This window comes from Aythya fuligula, chromosome 3 (genome assembly GCF_009819795.1).
Source record: "Aythya fuligula isolate bAytFul2 chromosome 3, bAytFul2.pri, whole genome shotgun sequence".
In the NCBI taxonomy this organism is placed as follows: Eukaryota; Metazoa; Chordata; class Aves; order Anseriformes; family Anatidae; genus Aythya; species Aythya fuligula.
The window spans coordinates 93,865,409-93,887,121 of NC_045561.1; the positions used below are offsets into that span (position 1 = coordinate 93,865,409).

At 35.7% G+C, this 21,713-nt stretch overlaps 1 protein-coding gene across 1 annotated transcript in view; it reads right to left on the reverse strand.

Annotated features, from left to right (window-relative positions):
- Positions 1-7,015: 7,015 nt before the first annotated feature.
- TINAG (tubulointerstitial nephritis antigen) overlaps positions 7,016-21,713 on the reverse strand; it is a 45,323-nt gene continuing 30,625 nt past the window's right edge. The window contains exons 10-11 of the mRNA XM_032185739.1: positions 8,152-8,197; positions 7,016-7,126 (exon numbers count right to left, since the gene is read on the reverse strand). Coding sequence (XP_032041630.1) covers positions 7,016-7,126; positions 8,152-8,197 — 157 coding nt within the window. The remainder of the gene's footprint in view (positions 7,127-8,151; positions 8,198-21,713) is intronic.

Below are 21,713 nucleotides of genomic sequence, written 5' to 3' on the forward strand. Positions count from 1 at the left end.
GCTTGAAGTTGTATGGAGTCATCAGATTACCCCAGCAAGGAGTGAGCATGAACTACCATGCACAGAGGGAAGCTGGCTGAAAGGAGATCACAATAGCATCAGAAATGACAGGTGATACCAAAACTTTTGTTATGCCCATTTACATTCTTACCCTCTCTGCAATTGTTACTTGGGTGGTCTGCCTATTGAGAAAATCCAGTAAGCAGGAACTAATTTTATAATAGTAATAGTTAATTTTCTTGATCTCCTGCTCTGCTAAAGTAAATTCTTGTAGCCTCTCTGAAATACCATGGAAATATTTAGGAGCATAATATTCCAAGCATACACAGATGGCTTGCCTTCGACCATACTTAAATATCACCTTTACTGTCAAAAACATGAACATATCAGTAGTAACGAGGTAATACACAAACACAAACACATTAAGAGGCAACACCCCATGAGGAAACAGAGAAGCACCAGAAGAGTGAATGAAAAATACACATTAAAAATAGCCAATTAGTGAAATGCCATCTGTTCATCCAAACTTCACTCAAAACGAGGAAGTTTTCCAATGTAATGGAACAGTTAATTCTTCAGAGTTTGGACAAATGAGCGATCTGTTCTAATCATTTTTTATTTTGTTGTTTTTGTTTGTTGGTTTGTTTGTTTTTTAATTATTTACTTGAGAATGACATGAGGGCAGCCTCCCCCTAGGTGTTCTAATATTTCTGTGTGTAACACTGTTGTATGCATCTTGGCAGGATCCACTGACTGGACATCAAATGCGGATTTTTATTTTTTTAAAATCCTGCTGCGAAGCTTCACTGTGACTGTGTTAATCTCATGTCAGGGCCCATTTTGGTTTTGGACTACAATCAATGAAGAAGTCAAAGAAATAAGGATGAGCTCCAAAACAGGTTGGTTAGAGAAAAACCCAGCTTCTCATAGAAACTTACTCTTGCTTTGGACTTTCTCAAAGCTTGGCCCAGACTTGTTGAACAGTCTGCAAAAATAACCAAAATATTTGTTTCAGAGAGAGCTGAAACCCAGCAAAACTAGTTTTGTTTCTGAGGCAAAAATGTGTTTATTTTTTTCTTCCAGTCCTGACTATAAACAGAAAGAAATATTAAACCCCTTCTCCCCTTTCCATTCTTTCCATCCTTTTTGCCTTGAGGTCACATATTTCTAATTTGGTTTTCCATAGTCTGTGGATCATGCCAGCTACGAGTACAAAGTACTTTTTAAAAAGTGTTTGCGTAGACTTTTTTTAGAAAAAGATATATGCAGGCTGTAAATCTGTGTTTGCCCAGTTTCCCTACTTGCAAGTCTCTTGATGAACAGAAGCCCTATTGGCTGATTTATGCCATATTGGTGAGAACAGTAGTACTGTCATTTCCAGTAATATTGCTAGTGAATTTGGACCATCAGCCAAGCCCTTCACACTATGACAGCACACTAGGACTAAATATTTAAATTTTACATATAATTTCTATAATTTCTTTTCCTTGATAAAACATATTGTGCTGTGTATAGTGATTTGATAAATGTAATGCACAGAATTGGTATTTTTACACAGTTTATCATAAGAAAAAAAAAAATAAAGGAGGGGGGAGATAGTCTTCAGAATTTTGTAATGGAAACAGTTATGCATAGATTCTGTAAGCAGTTCAAATTCCTGTGTTCATGTGGCTGTCACTGTTGGCACATCTGAGTGAAACCTCCAAATAACCCTGAAGTGTTTTGTACACAGCCTGAGGCTCCCCATGGCTTTAAGTGGCCCCAGAAAACTTAAAAAGCACTGGGGATTTTAGTGGTGAGCAATATGACCTGCTGCCTCAGGCCTTCTTCTCTGCTGTGTTCACCAGGAATAGCTTTGCATGGTGCTGCTTCATGATCAAGATTTCCAGACACAGCTATAAAGTATTACAGATGAAGTAATAACTATAACTGATGTAAGTAATACTGTATGCATATTTGACAGCTTCATCGCTGAAAGGTGAAAGAAAGGTCAAAATTGATTCCTTTCATTGCATTAATTTTGTCTTTAATATGCCCTAGAGCAAGACTGCTCTACGAAACAGAAGTTCACTCTACACAGTCTTCAGTCACTGACCTCTTCCAAACTTCTTGGCTCTAGGTAAAGGCTGAACAACACATGGTACTGGGACTAAATGAACAAGAAAATTCCAGAAGCTGGGAGTCCCCAGATTGAATTGGTCTGGAAATAAACATGGTAACTGGATATGGGCATATTGGCTGAATGGACATAAGTCTTTCAGAATAAAGTAATGTTGCTCAAAATTTGTTCTTAACACAGGCAGAGGATTCAGACTCCACCTTGCTTAAGGTTTAATCCTTGCAGAGGCCACTGGGGATTGGTGCAAAGATGTAAGCCAGTTGTTCATGTAGGAAATGTTTACCAAGTGCTAGGTGCAGCATTAATTGCCCAGGTGCAAGCTCCTGTCGCACCACTAGTCAAACATTAAACTAAAGACAATTGCAAGGAAATCTTTTAACTCTGGATCCTGGGAGGGTAGCTCATTCTCTTCAGTGTTTCTCTCCATCTAGCAACTTGTCTTGATCCTGCAACTATGGGGAAGCAGTTCCCTTTTCATTTTTTTTAGGGCTTGTCTACTAACTGCTCCAGCTGCAAGTACCTTATGCTTCATAGCTTTGCCTGTCTGCTTGCTTTAGGCTGCATTCCCAAATAACATTTTTTTCAAGTCTTTTTTTGTATAAGCTATACATAAAGCTGTACAGGTTTGAGTTTAAGTGCTGGCTGCCAGACTGAAGCCCAGATACTCAAAGAAAGTTCTTCTAGAGGGCCTTCACCCCAGACATCCAGAATAAAGCAACCACTTTAAAACCCTTCTTTGCTACCTAACCACAGCCTCCTAAGGAAAAATTACAGGCAGTAACACACACTAAACAGCAGATAGACAAGCTCTTAGTAAAACCCAAACCATGTATTGCATCCCCCAGCTAGAGAAGCAGGGTACAACTACAGGTGCACTGGCACAGGCATTCAGGAGGAATTCAGGAGGTTGTCCATGTCCTCTCTTTTTCCCATAATAATTTGAAGTTTTTAAATGCCACACTGGCAAAACCTTTTCCTTTGCTCCAACCACATTTTGCAGCCTTGCTGCCTTTAGTATTTGTTCTCAAGCAATGATGCTTATTAGGTGTGATGTTCAAGTGCTCCAACTTTCTTAATTTCATCAGGAGTATGTGCATTGTCTAGTTTAATGATATTGTCTGGTTTTGTAAAAAGCATTTTCATCATACTCAGGATTCTGAAACAGTTACAGAAAATTGTATTGAATATTGTGGCAGGTGCCATCGATTTGTAGACTTCCTAATGATAATTAGCAAACTCCAGAGCTGGGGAAACCCAGTCTTGCCAAGGTGTGTGCAGTGATTGGTAGTGAGGTAGTGAGGATGTTTTTATGCCTCTCAGGCCCACCAAAATCTCTGCCTGGAGCCACATGTAGAAGTAGCTCCCTGAGACTCAGGTGCCTGTGTGTGACTCAGATTCCTCAACAGAGCAATTGCCTTCATGAATTCAGTGCTTGCCAGACACTCATATATGCGAACAGAATGACACAGAACACACACAGGGCACCCACATGCAAACAAAAGGATACAAACCCACAGAATATAGTCAGGCTTGATAGTGCTTCCATAGCACAGTAAGCTAATCTTCAGGGTGTGATTTGTTATCATTTATCATATGGTCAATGTTTCTATCACAGTAGGGTAAAAAAAAAAGGGTAAGAGTAACATAAGAATGGCAGGGTTCCTTTGTTGACTTGTTAGCCATTTTAATTTTTAAGTAAATTTGCATTTAAAACCATTTGAAAGGGTAATAGCCTTGTTCAACTATTAGATACTATCAGTAACATTTAGGATCTGATTGCTGGAAAGACCAAAAGGAATACTAATATAAACCGTAAAAGACGCCTGTTCTGCTTAGTTAGAACTGGAAAGATTCAAACTCTCATGAAGCCTACAGGTATTTCTGTTCAGAATTTTATTTGAAACATTTTCTAAATATACAGGAATTTAGACAAGGAACTTTACATTAGTTATGGATACTGTCAGGTCCCAGGTCCCAAGACATATGCTTTTCTAGCTACTTCTATACTCAGTTTTAAAATTTACACAGACTGACAGCAAATCAAAACTTCATATAACATTTTGTTAACAAGAAATTCTGTAATGCATAATCTGGATGTCTGAGTGGGAAGTTTTTTTCTTGCCATAACAATGTTACCTTCCAGTATTTATGGAAAAAGAAATTTAACACCATGTCACAAAAGGCTATTCCTGCATTGACTTCCCTTCCTGCTATCACCCTTTTCTGTGATTCCTGCAAAGCATTAATAATGCTAGTGATTTAAAGCCAATGCATTCTTTGTTGAGTTAACCTGAACCACATATTGTCTCTTTCTATTCATATAGAAAAAAGCTTCAAACTAGGACTTTTAGTCCAAGACTGCAAGCACAGCAGAACATTAGTGAGAGAGAGGTAAAAAAAAAAAGGAGAGAAATGAGAAAGGTGGCATCTTAATGAAGAGCAAGTTTCTTCATACTCCCACCAGACAGTGAACTAGAGCTCAAAGCCTTTCTGACATTTAAAATCTGTCTCCAGATAGTTTTCATGAGAGTCTCTGGCCCCAGCGTCTCTTGATCAGTGTGGGTGAGAAGACCTGTACAGACAGGAGACCCTTTGCTCATACTTTGAACAACAGCAGAGAAGCTGATGCAACATCAGTGTAGTTTTCAAAGTGCAAGGTGGTTTTCCCACATAAGCTTTTGGATGCCTGTTAACTTCCAGATACTGTAGCAAACTGAAAACAGCTTTGTGATACTGAGAAAGCATGAAGAAAGTGCTGAGCACACAAACTCCTCAGAGTACCAAAGGTAAACCACAAAAGATGGGTAAAATGATATCACTGCTAAAAATTAAATTGCTTTGACATGGTGAGATTCTTTTCACTTGCTTATAGTGTTTTGTTCATATGACCATTTGAGCAGATAATATGACCATTTGAGCAGATAAAGATCTAGAAGACTAATTCTGAGCTTTCTTACCACTGAAGATGCTTAACATGACTGCTCAGATCCTGGACAGGTCTTGCAAACAAATCAAGAGGAGCAACAGTCACTGTAAGAGCTATAGGAGTGCAAAACAGCTTGGACTTGAATAAAATAAAATCTGCAAAGGACTGCCTGTGTTTTTGTAATATAGTTCACTTTAGAGCTAAGTCCTACTCTTTTGAAATCTTGAAGCTTATAGAATCAATATGCATCAAGTGTGTAGGAAGTGGCCTTGTAAATGGCTCAGAGCATTTTCCTTAGAAGTACTTGATTAGTTCACCAAACCTAGAAAGGTTACTTCTCTCAGAGTGCTTAGCTCTTTTAAAACTGCTTTTGTTATATTCTACTATAAATTTCAACTGATTAAGTTTTTTGTGTCTAAATTCATTGTATGACACTAGAGGCCACAGAGGAGTTTGATCTGCAGCAATATGATACATTTTAATAATAGGTCTTCCAGTAATGATCCAACATAAATAGTGCCTCAGTTTAGTTTAAGTAACATTATTTTAGTGGGAAGGACATCTCTTGCATATGAACTGTTCTTGAAGGAAAAGCTATTACTCCTTTGCTGATGATATTAGAAGTCAAGTTCTTCATTTTCTAGAAATGAAAGAATGAGGAAGGAATAGTCTATTAAAGATAATGCAAGTGTCACTGAAAATTCGTTTACTGTAATTTCATGGTAGCTTTTTCTCCCATATATTTAACATGCCAACATTGATTCTTTTGCAGATAATTTTATGACCAATTATTCCAATTGGCAATTGGCCTTTGGATTAATTGAAACTAAAAGGGAGAGAGAGTAGCTCACTTCTTATACTCGTAGTGGTAATATCTATATTTTAATAAATAAATAAGCCAAATGGTCCTCAAGCCTATGAAGAACTATAACAATGCTGATGGGAGGGGATGCATTCCATTAGGCTGCTTCTTCAGACAAAAACAGCTAAGGGAGCATTAGGAATGAAAGGGCTCCTGGGTCTCTCATTAGGAACTACTGGTAGACATCCTGTTGGCCAACACTGGGAGCTGTGTCTAGACTACAGAGATGACAGACAAACAACAGAATGTCTTTTCTGACACTCTCTGTTGGGCAATAGAAACAGGTTTTGGGGAATGATAAGAAACCAGTCACATGCACGTTCTCAGGTTGGAAAGCAGCTCAGGAATGAAACTTGACTAGATTTTGTTGAGGGAAAATTACGTTTTCTTCCTCTTCTTTTTCATTCAATTAAACTATTACAATGTACATCTTTAACTGTGGTTGTGGGAATAGGAATATACTATTTCATCACAAACTATTTTTATATTAATCTAAATACATCAACTTTATGGAATCTACTAGTAAAACATTAGTTTCCAGGAAGAGTAAATAATACATACATACAATTAATGTAGCCTAGGATAAGAAACATTTGTCCGCTAACAGGATGACAATTCTAGTGATATTTATTTGCTTTTGTTTCTTTGTTTTAATCTACCATGACCATGAGCTATCTGAGGCAATTCTGTGTGGAAGAGCACATCATATTTCTAAAAGGATTTGTGACCACAGTATGCAACATAAAGAGATTAATACTAACAGTGTAGCCCCATTTTTCAAGCACCATTGAATCAGACATTATTAATATAACAATATAGTGGTGAGATGTAAATAACAGGCGAGGGAACTTCCTGCTCTATGAGACACCAAGGTTTTCAGTAGTCTTGGAGACAGTTGTTATTTGTATTTGTGCAAGGTGGGATTGTAACAGTGTTATGATAGCTGCAGTGTGTTCAAGTCAGGAAGCCCTAACAACCCATAATAGAAAGAAAGATAATTTACAGAGAAGAAATTTTTATTTCTCTAGAAAGACTCTATATGCAACAATGAAAATAACAGATACATAAAGCAGCATATGGTATAATACTTTAGAGTAGAAGACTATGGCTATCCTAAAGTAGTTAAAATCAGCTTCTCAATATCACACTCATTTTGTCCACGTAGAATCCTAAAATAGCCATTTTCTCCCCAAGATTTTCCCCAGGAATTTGCAGCAATCTAAAGAAAAAGAAAGAGGAAAAATATGTATTTTTCATATTATAAAGTGGTATTTAAGAATGCAAGGTGTAAAATGTAAAATTAATCTTTTGTGGTAGTTTTCTTTAAAGAAACAGCTTCTCTGATTCAGCAAGAATCAGAATGCATTTTTCCCGATTTTTAATTATTTATATTGATAAAAATATTAGTTCCAAAGTCACGGTTAATAATAATGGACTATTGTTTCTACTAGGCAGTTTGATATATTGAAGCAGATATCATTAGATAATCCATCCATTGCCTGAAGGAAACAGTCATTTAAACAACAGTGGTCAAAATTCCAATTACAAATAATATGTTAAAGAGAGAACCTAGATATGAAAAAGCTGACTTTGAATAAATTAGGTTTAATTCCGGTAGCTGTTGACATTTTGAGAAATTTAGTTTCTAATGAAGTTAGTAGGAGCTTTGCCCTAGATGTCGGTAAAACCAACTACCATAAACCCTGCCATCAGCTAAGTAAACTCCAATTTACCTTCTCAACACAGGAATAAACTATTAATCATAACCAAAGTGATAAAATCTGACTTACTCTAAATCATTGAAAGCCAATGATTAATTTTTTGCTCATAGCTGGAAAACATTGTCAATGCTGTTCAAACAGATAGCTTGTCTTTTCAAAATGGCTTAATGGTTAATGCTGATATATATTATTGACTCTCATTTTCAGGAATCAAAATGAAGAAAGTCTTCATGGGAAACCTGAATAAGATTTGAGAAAGAAAAGATGGTATGGGAAAAACCACACATGTAGGTGTAGGGAAATCAGATAAAACAGGCTTTGAAATTGAGACAAGTGATGCTATAGTTCAAGGGCCAGCAGGATAAAAGTTTTCCTGAAAAGCAAAAGAATTATACAGAAGACTTGAAGGTGAAGGGAAAAGTAGATACTGAGAGAAGGAATGAAAGAAAAGTTGCTTTTTGATAATCCACACTGTAGAAATTTTGTCTTCTCACTCAAAACAGAGTGCTAAGGATTCACTTACCCAGAATTTCTGTTTCTGTCCATTTTTGCCAGGCAATGAACCCCACCTGTTACAAGAGATATACAAGTGAGACCTTTAATGCATTTGTTCATATTTTGTGACTTCAAACAATCAAACACAAGGGTAATGTTTATGTTAGTTAGTTATCCTAATACCAGGAACAGAAAACAGCTAATAGAGGTCTCTGTGTTTAAACAACAAAGTCTGATGATGATTAAAATTGTCCTGCTAGCCACAAGTGAAATTGCCATCAGGGACTAGAAAAAATTCTGAGTACAAGTGTATCTTTAGTTTCTCATTGCAACTACCTCATGTTTTCACTGACAGAATCCCTCCTCTGGAGAGCTCGCCATCTGAACTAACTGAATTGTGTAGGAGTATTTAAATTAATGCGAACACAATTCTTCAATTCAGCTGAAGATCCCTAGGAACATTTTTGTTAAAGATTTCATCCAACACCTTTTTGACTATCACTCGTGAGCTGGGACTAAAAGTGTTCCCAGCTGCTCTCAGCAAAAATTGAATTGCTGACATCCTAATTAGATTTACTGCACAGCGAAGGTGAATGACCTGTAAACCTGAGGTTTTCTTTGACATCTTTCAGGACACGCTAAGTGTTGCGGCAATATCCATGAAGCCATGCAGAATCTTGTCCCCTCCTCTGAGTAATAAGCCTTTCATAATTGTGTAGTTGTAGCTGAATTGCTCAGTACTATGAGTTGTTTAACCTTGTTTTGTGTGTATATACACTGCAGCAGAAGGTCCAGGGCCATCATATGGGTGTAGCCTGATGTAGTTTGGGTGATGCTGCACTGCATGCCTTAGGTAGATGGGTATGTTTGTATGTCTACTGATTGCAAGAGCCCTGTCTTGTTTTTCATTTATATAGTGAATACTTGTCTACTTACAGTTCATGGACCACAATGCTGGGTACCTACCAAGGGGGACAGATAGAAAACTAGATGTGAAAAGATATGAGCATTTATTGCAATTTTGCTACAGTGTAAATTAATGTACAAAATTGGCAGGATGTTTATCGCACCAGTATCCCACCAGTGCCACATGATTTGGCTGTATTTCTGTGCTCCATTCACTTTGAAAGGCATGCAGGAAAAATACAATGAGAAATCCTATAGTGTGGATGGGGAAACCTGGAGTTTCAAGTCATCTTTGTAAAAAAAACAGCTGCAGTGAAATAAATTATCCTTGATTAACAGTAAACCATGATCTGTGTGGAACACCTGCATTAATATCCAAAGGAGAAAAAAAATAATATATATATATATATATTTAAAACCCCAGGTACCAAATCTTTCAGTATAAGTTTGATATGAAGGCACACTGAGCAGAATAAGCTCACAGTTTTTTGCTGTAGTACCATGGCTGCATCTAAACTGAGAAATTATAGATCTTTCCAGCCTTTCCAATTACTAGGCATCTCACTGCAGGCTCTGGGACCATATTTTTCCTCTTTTTAACAAAGACTGTGTAGGAAACAGAGTACTGCAATGTATATCTATCTCCTCATCTAGCCACAAGTTCTGCCTGGTGATGATTTCCTGTTTCAATGTCCTACAAATTCAATTGGGTAGTATGACTGCAGGTTAGAAGTAAAATCCCTATCTGGACCACAGTGCTGCTGCTTGTTTTCCAGACACTGTCAATCATGGGCTCAATACTATCTGAGAAGAAGAAGTGCAGAATGATAGACAGAAATGTCCACTTTGGAAGTAAAAGCTTTGCAACTAGCATAGAGGTGAAGTTCAGATTACAGATGCAAGAGAATATTGTAGCTACTGGTCACTCAATGCAAGAAATCATAAAAACAATGTTGGTGATAATAAGCATTTAATCTAATTGTTGTCTTTTAAAAAAGGCCTCATTGTGCATTTTTTTTTGCACTACCATGTGAATGTTTAGGGATTATTAATTGTTGTTTCTTTGCCAAATGTATTTCAGACACAGTTAGTCATGATCATAAATTTAAAAATAGATATACATAGGCTATCTCATTTCATATCAAGCTGAGATCTACTTCTTGTCTGGTGGCCATTTTGTTAAAAAATTACATCAGCTGCAGTATGAAAATCCAATACTTACATCAGTGTTAAGGATAGATGAAAATTACATCAAATTTATATTCTTGTATTCCTGAATTCAGTACTATACATTCTCTCTCCTATTTGTCTAAACAGGATGATGAGCAGTTCTTGCAGACTCACATTTCTACCATTAAACTGTTTTCTAACGCTTGATATTTTCTAAAAAAATCTCAACTTTTAGTTTTGTTTGTTGACAGGAGTATATTGATTCTCAGAAATGTTTCTAAATTGAAGAAAGCTTGGAGAACAAAATGGAAGAGAATCCTTTTGTTAATCTTTGACTATAATATAGCCATGAATTTAATTTCCCAGGTTTTGTTCCATTCTAGTCATATACAAACAGAAAGACTTGATATATGCATTTTATCCTAGAGTTTAGAAAGAAGAGCTGCTTACTCAGTAACCCATCCAAGGTCATTAATTCAAATATTCTAAACTAAAATATATTACATTAAAGTATACAAGAGTGTAGTCGGCAGAAAACAACTATTCTTTAGTCATGACCTGCCATTCTGTACTTGGAGCACTGTGTCCATTCTTGGGCTCAACCACATATAAAATACAGGCTGGAACAAAACCAGAAGGAATCCACTGACATGTTTGGGTCTGTAGCACCTGACGTACAAGGGTAGCTGTGGGAGCTGGCTCAGGAGAGGTGGTTTAGTGGAGATCTATTCTAATCATAGAATTAAGACAGCCAATAGACAGAAGGTGACAGTCACATTTTTCTGCAAGTTGCAATAGGAAGTTGCAATCTGGAAGTTGCAATCGGACATAAAGAAGCAAAAGTATTTTACAACATGAAACACTAGTAATGTGTTATTCAATGTGAGAGGTTGTGCAACATCTGCCCTCATATATACCCAAAAAGCACCCTTGGAAGCCCCAGAAACCTGAACTTAGCTTGAAGCTGGCTCTCTGAGTTGTGGGATTGAACTAGATGACCTTCAGAGATCCTTTCCAGCATAAACTACTTAATGATCTAAGCAACTTGATCTGTGCCATCCCTACTAATCCATGGTTCCACGAATTATTAACTTATTTTGTATTCAACATATAGATTTTATGTAACAGTTGTATAACTAAGTAATAGATTATAGATTTTGATGAGGCAAGGGATTTTGCCAGTTTTTTAATGGCTGTAGTCTAAAGAGCAGCTAATAAAGTTGGTTCATTGTTTACTGGTCAAAGCCAGTCTTGAGGTTATTGGGTGAATCAGGAGCAGGATTTTAGCAGGAAAGGTGGAACAGACTGACATTTCCATAGATGCTGACCTTTACTGGCAGCAAATGTGGCATGAATTCCCAGGCCCATTTGCCAAAGTCTTTCCTAAAACTTGGCATGGTTGGTTCAGGCTTGTTCTATAGGCTGGCTGAGATTCATTAGTTCTCGTTTCTCCCAGGCTATAGTGCTTCTCTCTGTCTGAAAAGCAATCAGCTGTAATGAAAACAGCTGTTGTTTTGTGAAACAAGCAGATATATATTGTTCAATGATACAGTGGTTTAGGCCCCCTGCCAGTTTGATTTGACATCTTGCCTCTGGGAATGAATGTCAGCTCCAGCTAAGAGCATTTCTGGAGACTTCTGGGCTTGTTCATCCTAATATAGATTCTAAAGCAATATTCCCAAAAGAATATTGGAAGCAATTTTTCCAAAAAACTCCTAAGTGAAAAGTGTTTCTGCAGTAGTACCTTTAGAAAAGGAGAAAGTACTTTCTAAAATAGATTTCTTAATTTTCCAAATGAGACTTCTCAGCAGAAATATTTAATTTTTTTTTTTTTCTTCCTTTTCCTGCCTATAAAGTTGTACTTCAGTAGCTTTCATGATTTCAGTTTTACTGATGAAATGAATTAATTCCACATTGTCTCCCTTGGTTATACCTATAACACATGTTACAGTACCCAGGCACAGCTTCCACTTAAAGCTTAATTTAAGTTCAGATTCCCCACGGAAAAAAAAATAAAAATCCCTAAATATCCTTTCTGCTGCTAAGTCAGGCATCTGAGGGTGAATTTTCTGAGTCAAAAAGAAATATATAATAGAAACGAATGATAATAAAGTCAGCTTGAATTTTAGCTGCTGTTTTACTTGCTGCTGTAAGTGCTGCTACTTGAAGTATGAAGACTGAGACATATTTGTTAAAATGATCAGTAAATACTCAGTAACCTAAAAAAAAAAAGTCAGGGGAAATGTGAACATTTTAAAACTCTTTGCCATCCAGTAGGTTTAATAGGAACTGGACAGTGTGTTATTTCAAAATTCAGAAATCAGTCTTATTTCAATGGTGTTCACATCATATATGTTTTCATAATACAACAGGAGTCTGTAAATATATTTTACTGAATCTGGGTTATCCTTGAGATTTGATTTCTTTATCTCATTTACATTTTAAAACAGACATTAGTTGCAAAGATCTACCTACTAATAGACTAAGAAGTCATCGTGGAATATATACTAAGCTTAAAAAATGACCTGTTATTTTATTGATAGCAGTAATGAAAAATTATAACATTCCCAATCATTTTCACTGGAGAGTACTAGCTCAGAGAACATGTTCAGTGGTCCCACAAAATCTTTGAAATCAAAATGTAAAACAAAATAAAATAAAATAAAGAGCATCTAGAAAAAATATAATATAATAACAATTACATAATAATAATACATAGTAATAATTGCATTATTATTAAGTAAATAATTATTATTTCTTATACATGTAATAATACTTATTATTAAGTAAAATTATGCTAAGTATTATGCTGAAGGAGACAAGTAAACCAATGGGTTCTAAAAGTGAATCTCAGTCAAACATCTCACTTCTATCCCAGAAAAGTGAAAAATCTATATAGCTTGGAAAGGCACTAGCAGTACAATTATATTATTAAAAAATGCAAATCCTTTTATGGGTATACTGAGAAAAAATAGAATAGATAAAAGTTCCTTTACAATGTAAAAGGTATTTTGTACTAGAGTTGCACTGGGGTTTTCTGAGACTTAAGCAGTACATCGATGTTATTATCTTTAGTGTAAATGTTAATGTCAGAACTGGAAATGTAATTTGTCTTTTTCCTGACAGGAACACTGTGAGATATATCTCAAGATAAGAAATGAAATTGTATGTGTCCCACAGGAGCAAACATTGGGATCCAATCACTTGACTAAATGCAGGTGTCTAGGGCCAGGTGTTGAGATGCCTTAGGGTGCCTGAAATATCTACATGTTTCTGTCAGACATAACACAGGACCTATGAGAGAACCGTGTCTTTTTGGAGACAAAGCCAGGTGGGAACTTCCCACTTCTGGTAGCACTAACTGCCCGGGGGAAAGGGAACAGATGGATTCTCAAGCAGATGTCACTGAGTTGCAGACTCCATTGCTTATGTTGTCTAGCTCACCACCTCTGAGATGAAAATTTGGATATGTAGCACCCTACACTTATCTGCTGAACCATACAACTAGGCAACTGAATATTAAACTGAGTCCTGACATAAGTGCCTAGTGAAGTGTGAGTAGAGTGAAGGAGAAGACTGGAAATTACTTGGAAATATATGCTGAATATAGCATTGGAATAGGAATCAGCAAGGCTACTAATGTGCTGTGATATTTAAATAAAAGTAGTAATAATTTAAAATCTTCATATGAATCAAATATCATCTAAAAGAACAACAACAAACAAAAACAGCAGTTATGAGGAAAAAAAAATGCCTACAGAAGACTGTCAGGGTGCAGGTATAAAAGACTGCAAACAATAAATTAAATATGAAATTGTAAAGAATTATAAATCGTGTACTAAAAAAAAAAAAAAAAAAAAAAAAAAAAGAAAGGGAAGTAGAGTGTTATTTTACAGGAATTGTAAACAACTACAGAAAATAATAGTCATTCTTAGTCTTGTGAAAAATTAATTTTTTTAACTCTACAGTCAGATTTCACCCTGGAATTCCAAAAGTCATCAAAGCTGATTTGCTTTTTTAAATAAAGATCTTCATACACTTGTTGGAGAAATTGACTGTATCAGCTTCCAAATATACACAGCTGTAGTGCATAATTTCAGAATAAATTATGAGAATTAAGACACTACACTCTGAAGGACTTGGATTCCGTAGCTCTTAAATCACCAGGGATAAAATCAAAGAATTTAGAGAGGGGGTAAAGTTATTATAATAAATAACAAGGCATAAAATATTTTATCAGTTTCTCACAACACAGCACAAAATCAAAGATGATACAGTTTGGTTGAACAAAATTATACCAGGAATTTATTGTGCTAAAAAGGTTGTTAAACTAATTTGAATTGCATTTTATGTTCCTTTACAGCTCAGAACAAGAGCTGGTTGAGGGATCAACAACAGATTGGGAGGGAAAATTACACTATTTAATTTTTACTGTATAACATCTGTGCGTTGCAGTCTTAATCATGGAAGAGAATCCCTTTATGCTGGGCATTGTATTTGAAAATTATTCAGTACAAGAGTAAATCCTGTTGCTATTATCTGCTTTCAGAAAATAATCTTTATAGAAAGAAAAAGACAGTAATCTGTTCATGAGTCTGAGGGATATTGATATTTGACTAGAAGTTAAAATCAATAGGAATTAATGAATGATTGTCATTACTTAAAAAAAAAAAAAAAAAAAAAGACATTTGTCAGAGTTCTTAGCTGATATAATTTGTCTAATACAGACAGTATTATATCTTCTCTCTCTACAGTTCTTTTTTCTGACAGCTTATTCCTGAGATCCTGTAGATCTGCCAATATATTCACTACCAATTTTTCCTAAAGTACACCTATCCAAACTACATGTTCCTTGCTAATGACATTCTGACCTAGCTGAATAATCAGAGTTTTCCAGTATCTCCAGGGAAGCCAAGGCCTTGGAAGCTGGTGGGAAAATGCTAATGATAGTGAGCAGCAAATTAGACATGAGTCTGCTTTACGTATGTTAATAACATTAGAAAGAAAATGTAAGAAGCTGGGATTAAATGTAAGCAAGATCATTCATGTTTTCAGTGAAGAATTTTACAGTGTATGACTAGAGCACTACACTAAATCTGAGAAGACACTGCTGGGAATAAATAAGAGTTAACAGGTATCCCCACTACTCCACACTAGTTCAGCCTCAACTTTAGCACTGCATGCAGTTTCGGGCACCACAGTATATGAAGGACTTAAAATTATTAAAGAGAGTGTCCAAAGGATGGCAACAAAGATGGTGAAGTGAGAGGGCTGTATGGGTAGCAGCTTTTGTCCCTTGGTTTGTTCAGCCCTGACCAGAGCAGGCTGAGGGAAGGCCTCATGGCGGCCTGCGGCTCACAAGGGGAGCAGAGGGGCAGGCACTGAGCTCTGCTCTCTGGGGACAGCGACAGGACCTGAGGTAACGGCATGGAGCTGGTACAGGGGAGGGTAAGGCTGGGTGTTAGGAAAAGGTTCTTCACTGACAATGGTCAGGCACTGGGACAGGCTTCCTAGGGAAGTGGGCAGGGCACTGGGACTGTCAGAGTTCAAGGAGTGTTTGGACAATGCTCTCAGTCAAATGGTCAGATTTTTTGGTGTTCCTTTGTGTGGAGACAGGATTTGGAGTTGATGATGCTTGTGGGTCCCTTCGAACTCAACATATTCTATGTTTCTATGATTCTATTTGAGGAACTGATAAAAAAATAAATAAAAATATATATTCACTATTTAACAGCCTAGATGTGCAAAGGGTTCAAAATCAAGGAGAAAGAGAGAATTCAATGTCATATATTAGTTTATGGATAGAAGAGTGGGAAGAAATCAAGGAAATAAAACACCAAGGAAAAATCTGCAGATAATGAAGTAATTTAAATCCCAGGGGAATTGTTCCCAAGGGGAAATGACGAAGACTTTTAAAAGTGACTTGACAGATTCTTGGACAACATCCTATAGAGAACAATATTACACTTTCTGGAAAATGACCAAAATAATCTAACGGCACTTTTTTGTCTCTTGCTTTTGTGATTATTCCATCTTGATATTTACTTTAAATGAATGACATTTCAAATGCAAACAAATGCTGGACCTCATTACTCACAGAGACAAGGAATCTATTAGGCTTATTTTTAACAAAGCTTTAGACCACTGATGTCCCAACCTTTGGTATTTTTTGGAAAAGCTTTCAACATTACCCTCTACAGAATTTCCATTTTTATTAAGAAGAACAAGAAATGATTTGAAGGAATCATTAAGGAGAAGGGCTGCTTATTAGTTATAGAAAATTGCATAAAAATGGAGTTTTATTTTCTGTGACAAATCTATTCTGTTAGAAATGTAGTACTTAGTTTTGCCAAACAAAACGTTCATGATCTTCAACTGAAAATAACCTTGAATAAAAAGAAATAATTTCACCAACCTGTATTCAGTCCCCTTTGGGAGAAAAAAAACATAAGCAAAATACTTCTCAAGGGAAATCAATTCCAGCTTGCTTTGAAAACACAATTCTTGTACTCCTTTAGATAAAAGCATATGCACGTGCATTCTTCCATAAATGGGTCTTTTTTTTTTTTTTTTTTTGTCCAATTCTGAGGTCTTCCTCTTCAGTAGTAATTTTCCCTTGATATTAATACAGTAGAAGTAGGCTCTGAATGCACAACGTGTGAAGTTAAAAAAAAAAAAAAAAAAAAAAAAACTAGAATATGGAGAGTTTTTCAAAGCATGGAAATTGGTTTTGTTTAAATATTCTTTAGTTTCTTTTTCAAGAGTCTGAATTAACACAATGTAGATGGACTTCATGAAACTCAGGAGGAATAAAGCAAGTTTCAGGGAAAATGAAGCAGCTCATAGTTAAATATTGAATACAGTACAAAACTAGAAGTATAACCTAACAAAACAAGAAGAGCTATCATCATTTGCTTTAAAATGGAGGTGTAGTCAGTTTTGTAGGAGAACAGAGACTACATCCTAGTGTGCTTAAATTAAGCTTGGTAAGTAAAATGCTGTTAACAGGAAAATGGAGCAAAGCAATCTGGAGAGCATTCTGAAACATACATGTATACTAACTGACTCCTTAAGAGTGAAGTTATCAACTAAAAAAGAAATAAGGCCATAAGAGTGAAGGAAAATGAGACAAATGTGAGCTAAAACCTCAAACTCAAGATTCATGCAGTGGATTTGGAGGTCAATGTTTTGCATTAACCTAGGAGTTAAACTGTTTACTGAACACAGATGCTCTAGGAATCAGCATTCTGCATCATCTTTATAATTTCTCCCATCCAACAACTTGTATCTAGAACAGATTCTTCTTACATACTTAGAGTCCCCAACTTATGATCAAAAATACACAAACAGTAAAATGTTATTTTATATCACTCTGTAGTTCTTTTTCTACTACCTTTAATTCACAGTTGCAATTTCCAAGTTATACAGTTTGTAGGTTGAATTCTGGATTCACTGAAGTCAGTGACAAAGTTTGCAGGAATAATGTCAAGATTTATCTCTGTTGCTGTTTGCTTTTTTCACTTTTTGACATGGTTTCTCTGTGGCTTTCTTAAGAGTGTGTGCACACTGAAGATCATGTCACATTTCTTTGAATAAGATGAAGCACAGACGTAAGTCTTTAAAAACAGCATACTCAAAAGAAGTATGAAGGAAACATTGCATGTATTCTGTTTTTAAAGTTACAAACAATATAAGTGAAGACTCATATTGTTACTTTTTCTTAATTCTCCTCTTTTTCTTTTTCTTTTTTTTATTTTGAATATTGTCATTTCTACATTCAGAGATCTTCAGGTCAAATGGTAAACTAGAAAACCTTTTATAACTTCCAATACAATATAAATCACATGATTTATATTGTTATAAGCTTAATGAGATATTTCTGACTCTTTCCATCCCCCCAAAGTAGCTGGTGATCAAATATGACTTGGTGTAGTCCAAATTCATCCCATTCAATTTATGTTAACTGAGACTTCGAATTAGGGAAAAACCACTCTGCAATCAAGAGAGAGGGATAACTCCTGAAGACACTTCTCTCCTAAGTGCTGACCCCAGCCAATGCTAATAAAATGGGCTCATTTGTCCACCTAATACTGTTTTCCATGTAGGCAATGTTATTTTAATGTCACCACACTGGCAAAAAATAATAATAATAAAAAAAAATCCTTGCACAATGACTGTCTTCCCACAGACTACATATACTGAGGAAGACGATGCAAAGATTACTCAGTCCTCTCATCTTGACTTGGTTTATATTAATAGAAAAGTTCTGCTTTCATATGAGGGTCAGAGTACCTTCTTTTACAGATAAAAACAGAGCAGGCCACAAGCACTTGCATTCTGAAACTTTTTATCTCACTTCTTCCCTGGACCTGGTCGTATAACTGTCATGATAATAACAGGCCAAAGAAAAAAAAATCATAACTATGGTAGGTCATGTCCTATTCTTGTATACCTGCAGGTACACAAAAACACAGTACCTTCTTAAAGACTAGGATTTTAATCTACTGAATTAGAGAACAATTTTGTTCTTAATCTTTGATTTTTAAGGTTAGAGTTCTCTGACTAGTGTTCTCTGCCAGACAAAATTTTTCAGAAAATGGCTACTGGAATTTGAACCTATGGTTTTGCCTGGACATTTTAGCATGAGAGATGAGTAAGTCAGTAGTTAAATAATTCCCACAAATCTGTCATAACAAATTATATAGGAAACAGTCTCATGGATTTAACAGCATGAATTGCCAAACATTGTGTCTTTTCCCTGTGATCTTGTAATGTATTTATCTTTGCTGTAAAATATTTTTGTGTGTTGCTGTTCAGTTTTTTAAACTGTAGTATCTGATATTGATTGTCTAAAATAAGAGAATTAAATTAAAGAAAATGAACTTATTTCTCATATCACAATGTCTGTAAAGCCAAAAATTGGAGTGTCAATAACAGCAGTCATGGACATCTTTTTTAAGCCTTTGGACTTCACACAGATGAGTCATTTAATTGTGTATTAAATGTTAAAGTGCTGTTGCTCTGTCTGACTAGCCCCTCAATGCTAAAACAGAGGTTTTTGCCTCACGTGTCAATTTTATCTCAATTAGTGTGCCTCTTTCTGTAAAGAAGCAATGAATTCAGCCCATACTTTTTCAGGGCGTAGTTGTTCCAATGCCATTTAGTCTGGTGCATTATTGAATTTAAAGCTTACAGTGAATCACTGAGAAAAATAGAAGGGAAATTTGTTTCCTATTAATGTACATCTCTTGGTGTCCTCTTATGAAAGTCCTTTGTCATTCTGAGTATCTTCTACATATCTGAAAATCTATCTTTTTCATGAATCAGTATCTAAGGCTTTTAATAAAATTATTCTTGCTCCAGTCTTTAAGGTGACAGTTCATAGATTTGATTGTAGCCAAAGATTTGGCCTTTTTTAAGGCCTTTCTGAATTTTTCCATGTCAGGGGAGCAGCAGATGCAGTTCTTTGTGCGGACAGATCAGATGCCTGGCCCTGATGCTGAAATGATGCAGAGGAATAAGGCTGAGGGAGAATTTGTCTGAGCAGGTTTCAAAAATTAGTGATAGATTCTTTACTATGTTATGCCTATCTTTTAAAATATATATATATTTGATCTAGAGGCGTAGCTACTTAAACCAACATACTTCCTCTATAGTTATAGGCTTTGACATCTTTACGCCCTATCCACCATATCCTCACTCTCACTCTTTTTTATCCCTATAAACATTCCTTTTCTCTTCTGTCATCTTTTCCTGAATGGAATTAAGAAAGCCAGAGGAGTAGAAAACTAGAAAAAAAATAAGGTGGAAGAAAAGGTGGATCAGTTTTATAAAGAATCTGCTATAGAATAGACTTGACATGTTTGGCAACTCGAAGTCTAAATCTGGTAGGTAAATCAGCAACCAAGTTCCTCTTTCATAGGAATTTAGTCTGTTTTTATGATACTTGGGATAAAGTGTACAGTTTCAAATCTTTTTTTAGTCTTTTTTTTTTTTTTTTTTTTTTTTTTTGTGCTCGTTTAGCTTTAGCTCATTCTCATTATGGTGTATTTGAGTTGTAAATATATGTGTATATACACATAAATCCGTGTGTTTGTGTACATATATACAAACATATATATGCAAGACATCTTGTAGATACTATCTTTCTATAAATATAATGCCCCAGTCAGTTAATTTGTTGTTTAAGCTACTTTATAATACCTGTGCAAGTGGGATTCATCTAGTCTAGCCTAGACATTTTAATGTTAGCTCTGCAAGTCTGACATTATCCTCAGGGGTTCTTTTATAATCAGCAAAAAGAAATGGGATCCAACAAAGCAATTTGATTCACTTAAAGACAGATAAGTAGGAAAGAGCAGATCAACAGCCATGGGTGATAAAGAGAACCATGACTGCCTAGCAGAGATGTGGCATCTAAATTTTACACATCAAAACTTAGCTTTTATGAATCCCAGTCTCCATTATTCACTTTTTCTGCTTACCTCCCTGCCTCTGCAGACAAGACATAGAAACTACTCTCTCAAAATGTCAGCAGGCCGGTCCTGCCTCCTGACTGCTGAAAGCCCTGTTTTACTGTCCACAGAGACCATGTTCTAACCCAAACTGTCTGCTACCTCCACCTGGATGTTCCATGTTTTGCTCTTATGCTTCCATGCAGTTGTTTTCCCATTCTCCCCTTGAGCCTGAGGTTACACACTGCCTCACTAGAGAAAGATTCATTGTTCTATCAGAGCTGGTTTTATGAAACAGAAGCCTTAAAATGATATAAAATAGCTAACAATTTCAAACTGCACAACAATGAAATTCAGTCAATGAATTCACAATTTATATGATTCAGTGATCAGTTAGACAGTTTATATGTGCAAATCTGTTTTTGTTAAAAATAGCTCTGGAAAGCTTCACTAAAATTTATTTCCATTTTATCTCCATCACCTTGTAGTTGATGTAGTTGAATGCATGAGCAGCTTATGGCATTTTCAAAAATGTTTCTTAGATATTGCAAATATCAGTTCAATATGGTCAATCATTATTATAGCTGCCTTTTACAAATATTGACTCTCTTGTACAAAAGGAGTAATAAATGAAAAATAAATCTGAAAAATCAGATTACAATAAATATCAGCCTGTACAAAACTACATTTTTTTACAATACGTCATCATCTCTACCCCCTTTTCTCTCTCTAGAAACTATTTCTCTGAAGCAGAATAAAAACCATCATCAATATTTTTGTTTCATGTCCAACTTTAATGAGATGCTCATGAGTTTTTATTTAGGCTAAGGATTTTACATTGTCCTTTGAAAAAAAAAAAATCAACAACAAAACAAAACAAAACATAAAAACAAGCAATGGATGGCAAAGGTCTTATATCTGGGCCATATATTTTACATTCAAATTAGTTCAAACTATTCAATGATATGAAAAAATGACAGTTTTATCCTGAAGACATGTAAGTCTTTTCAAAACTGCTTTATACTTCACAGTGCAGAGTCACATTTTATCACTGAATTTA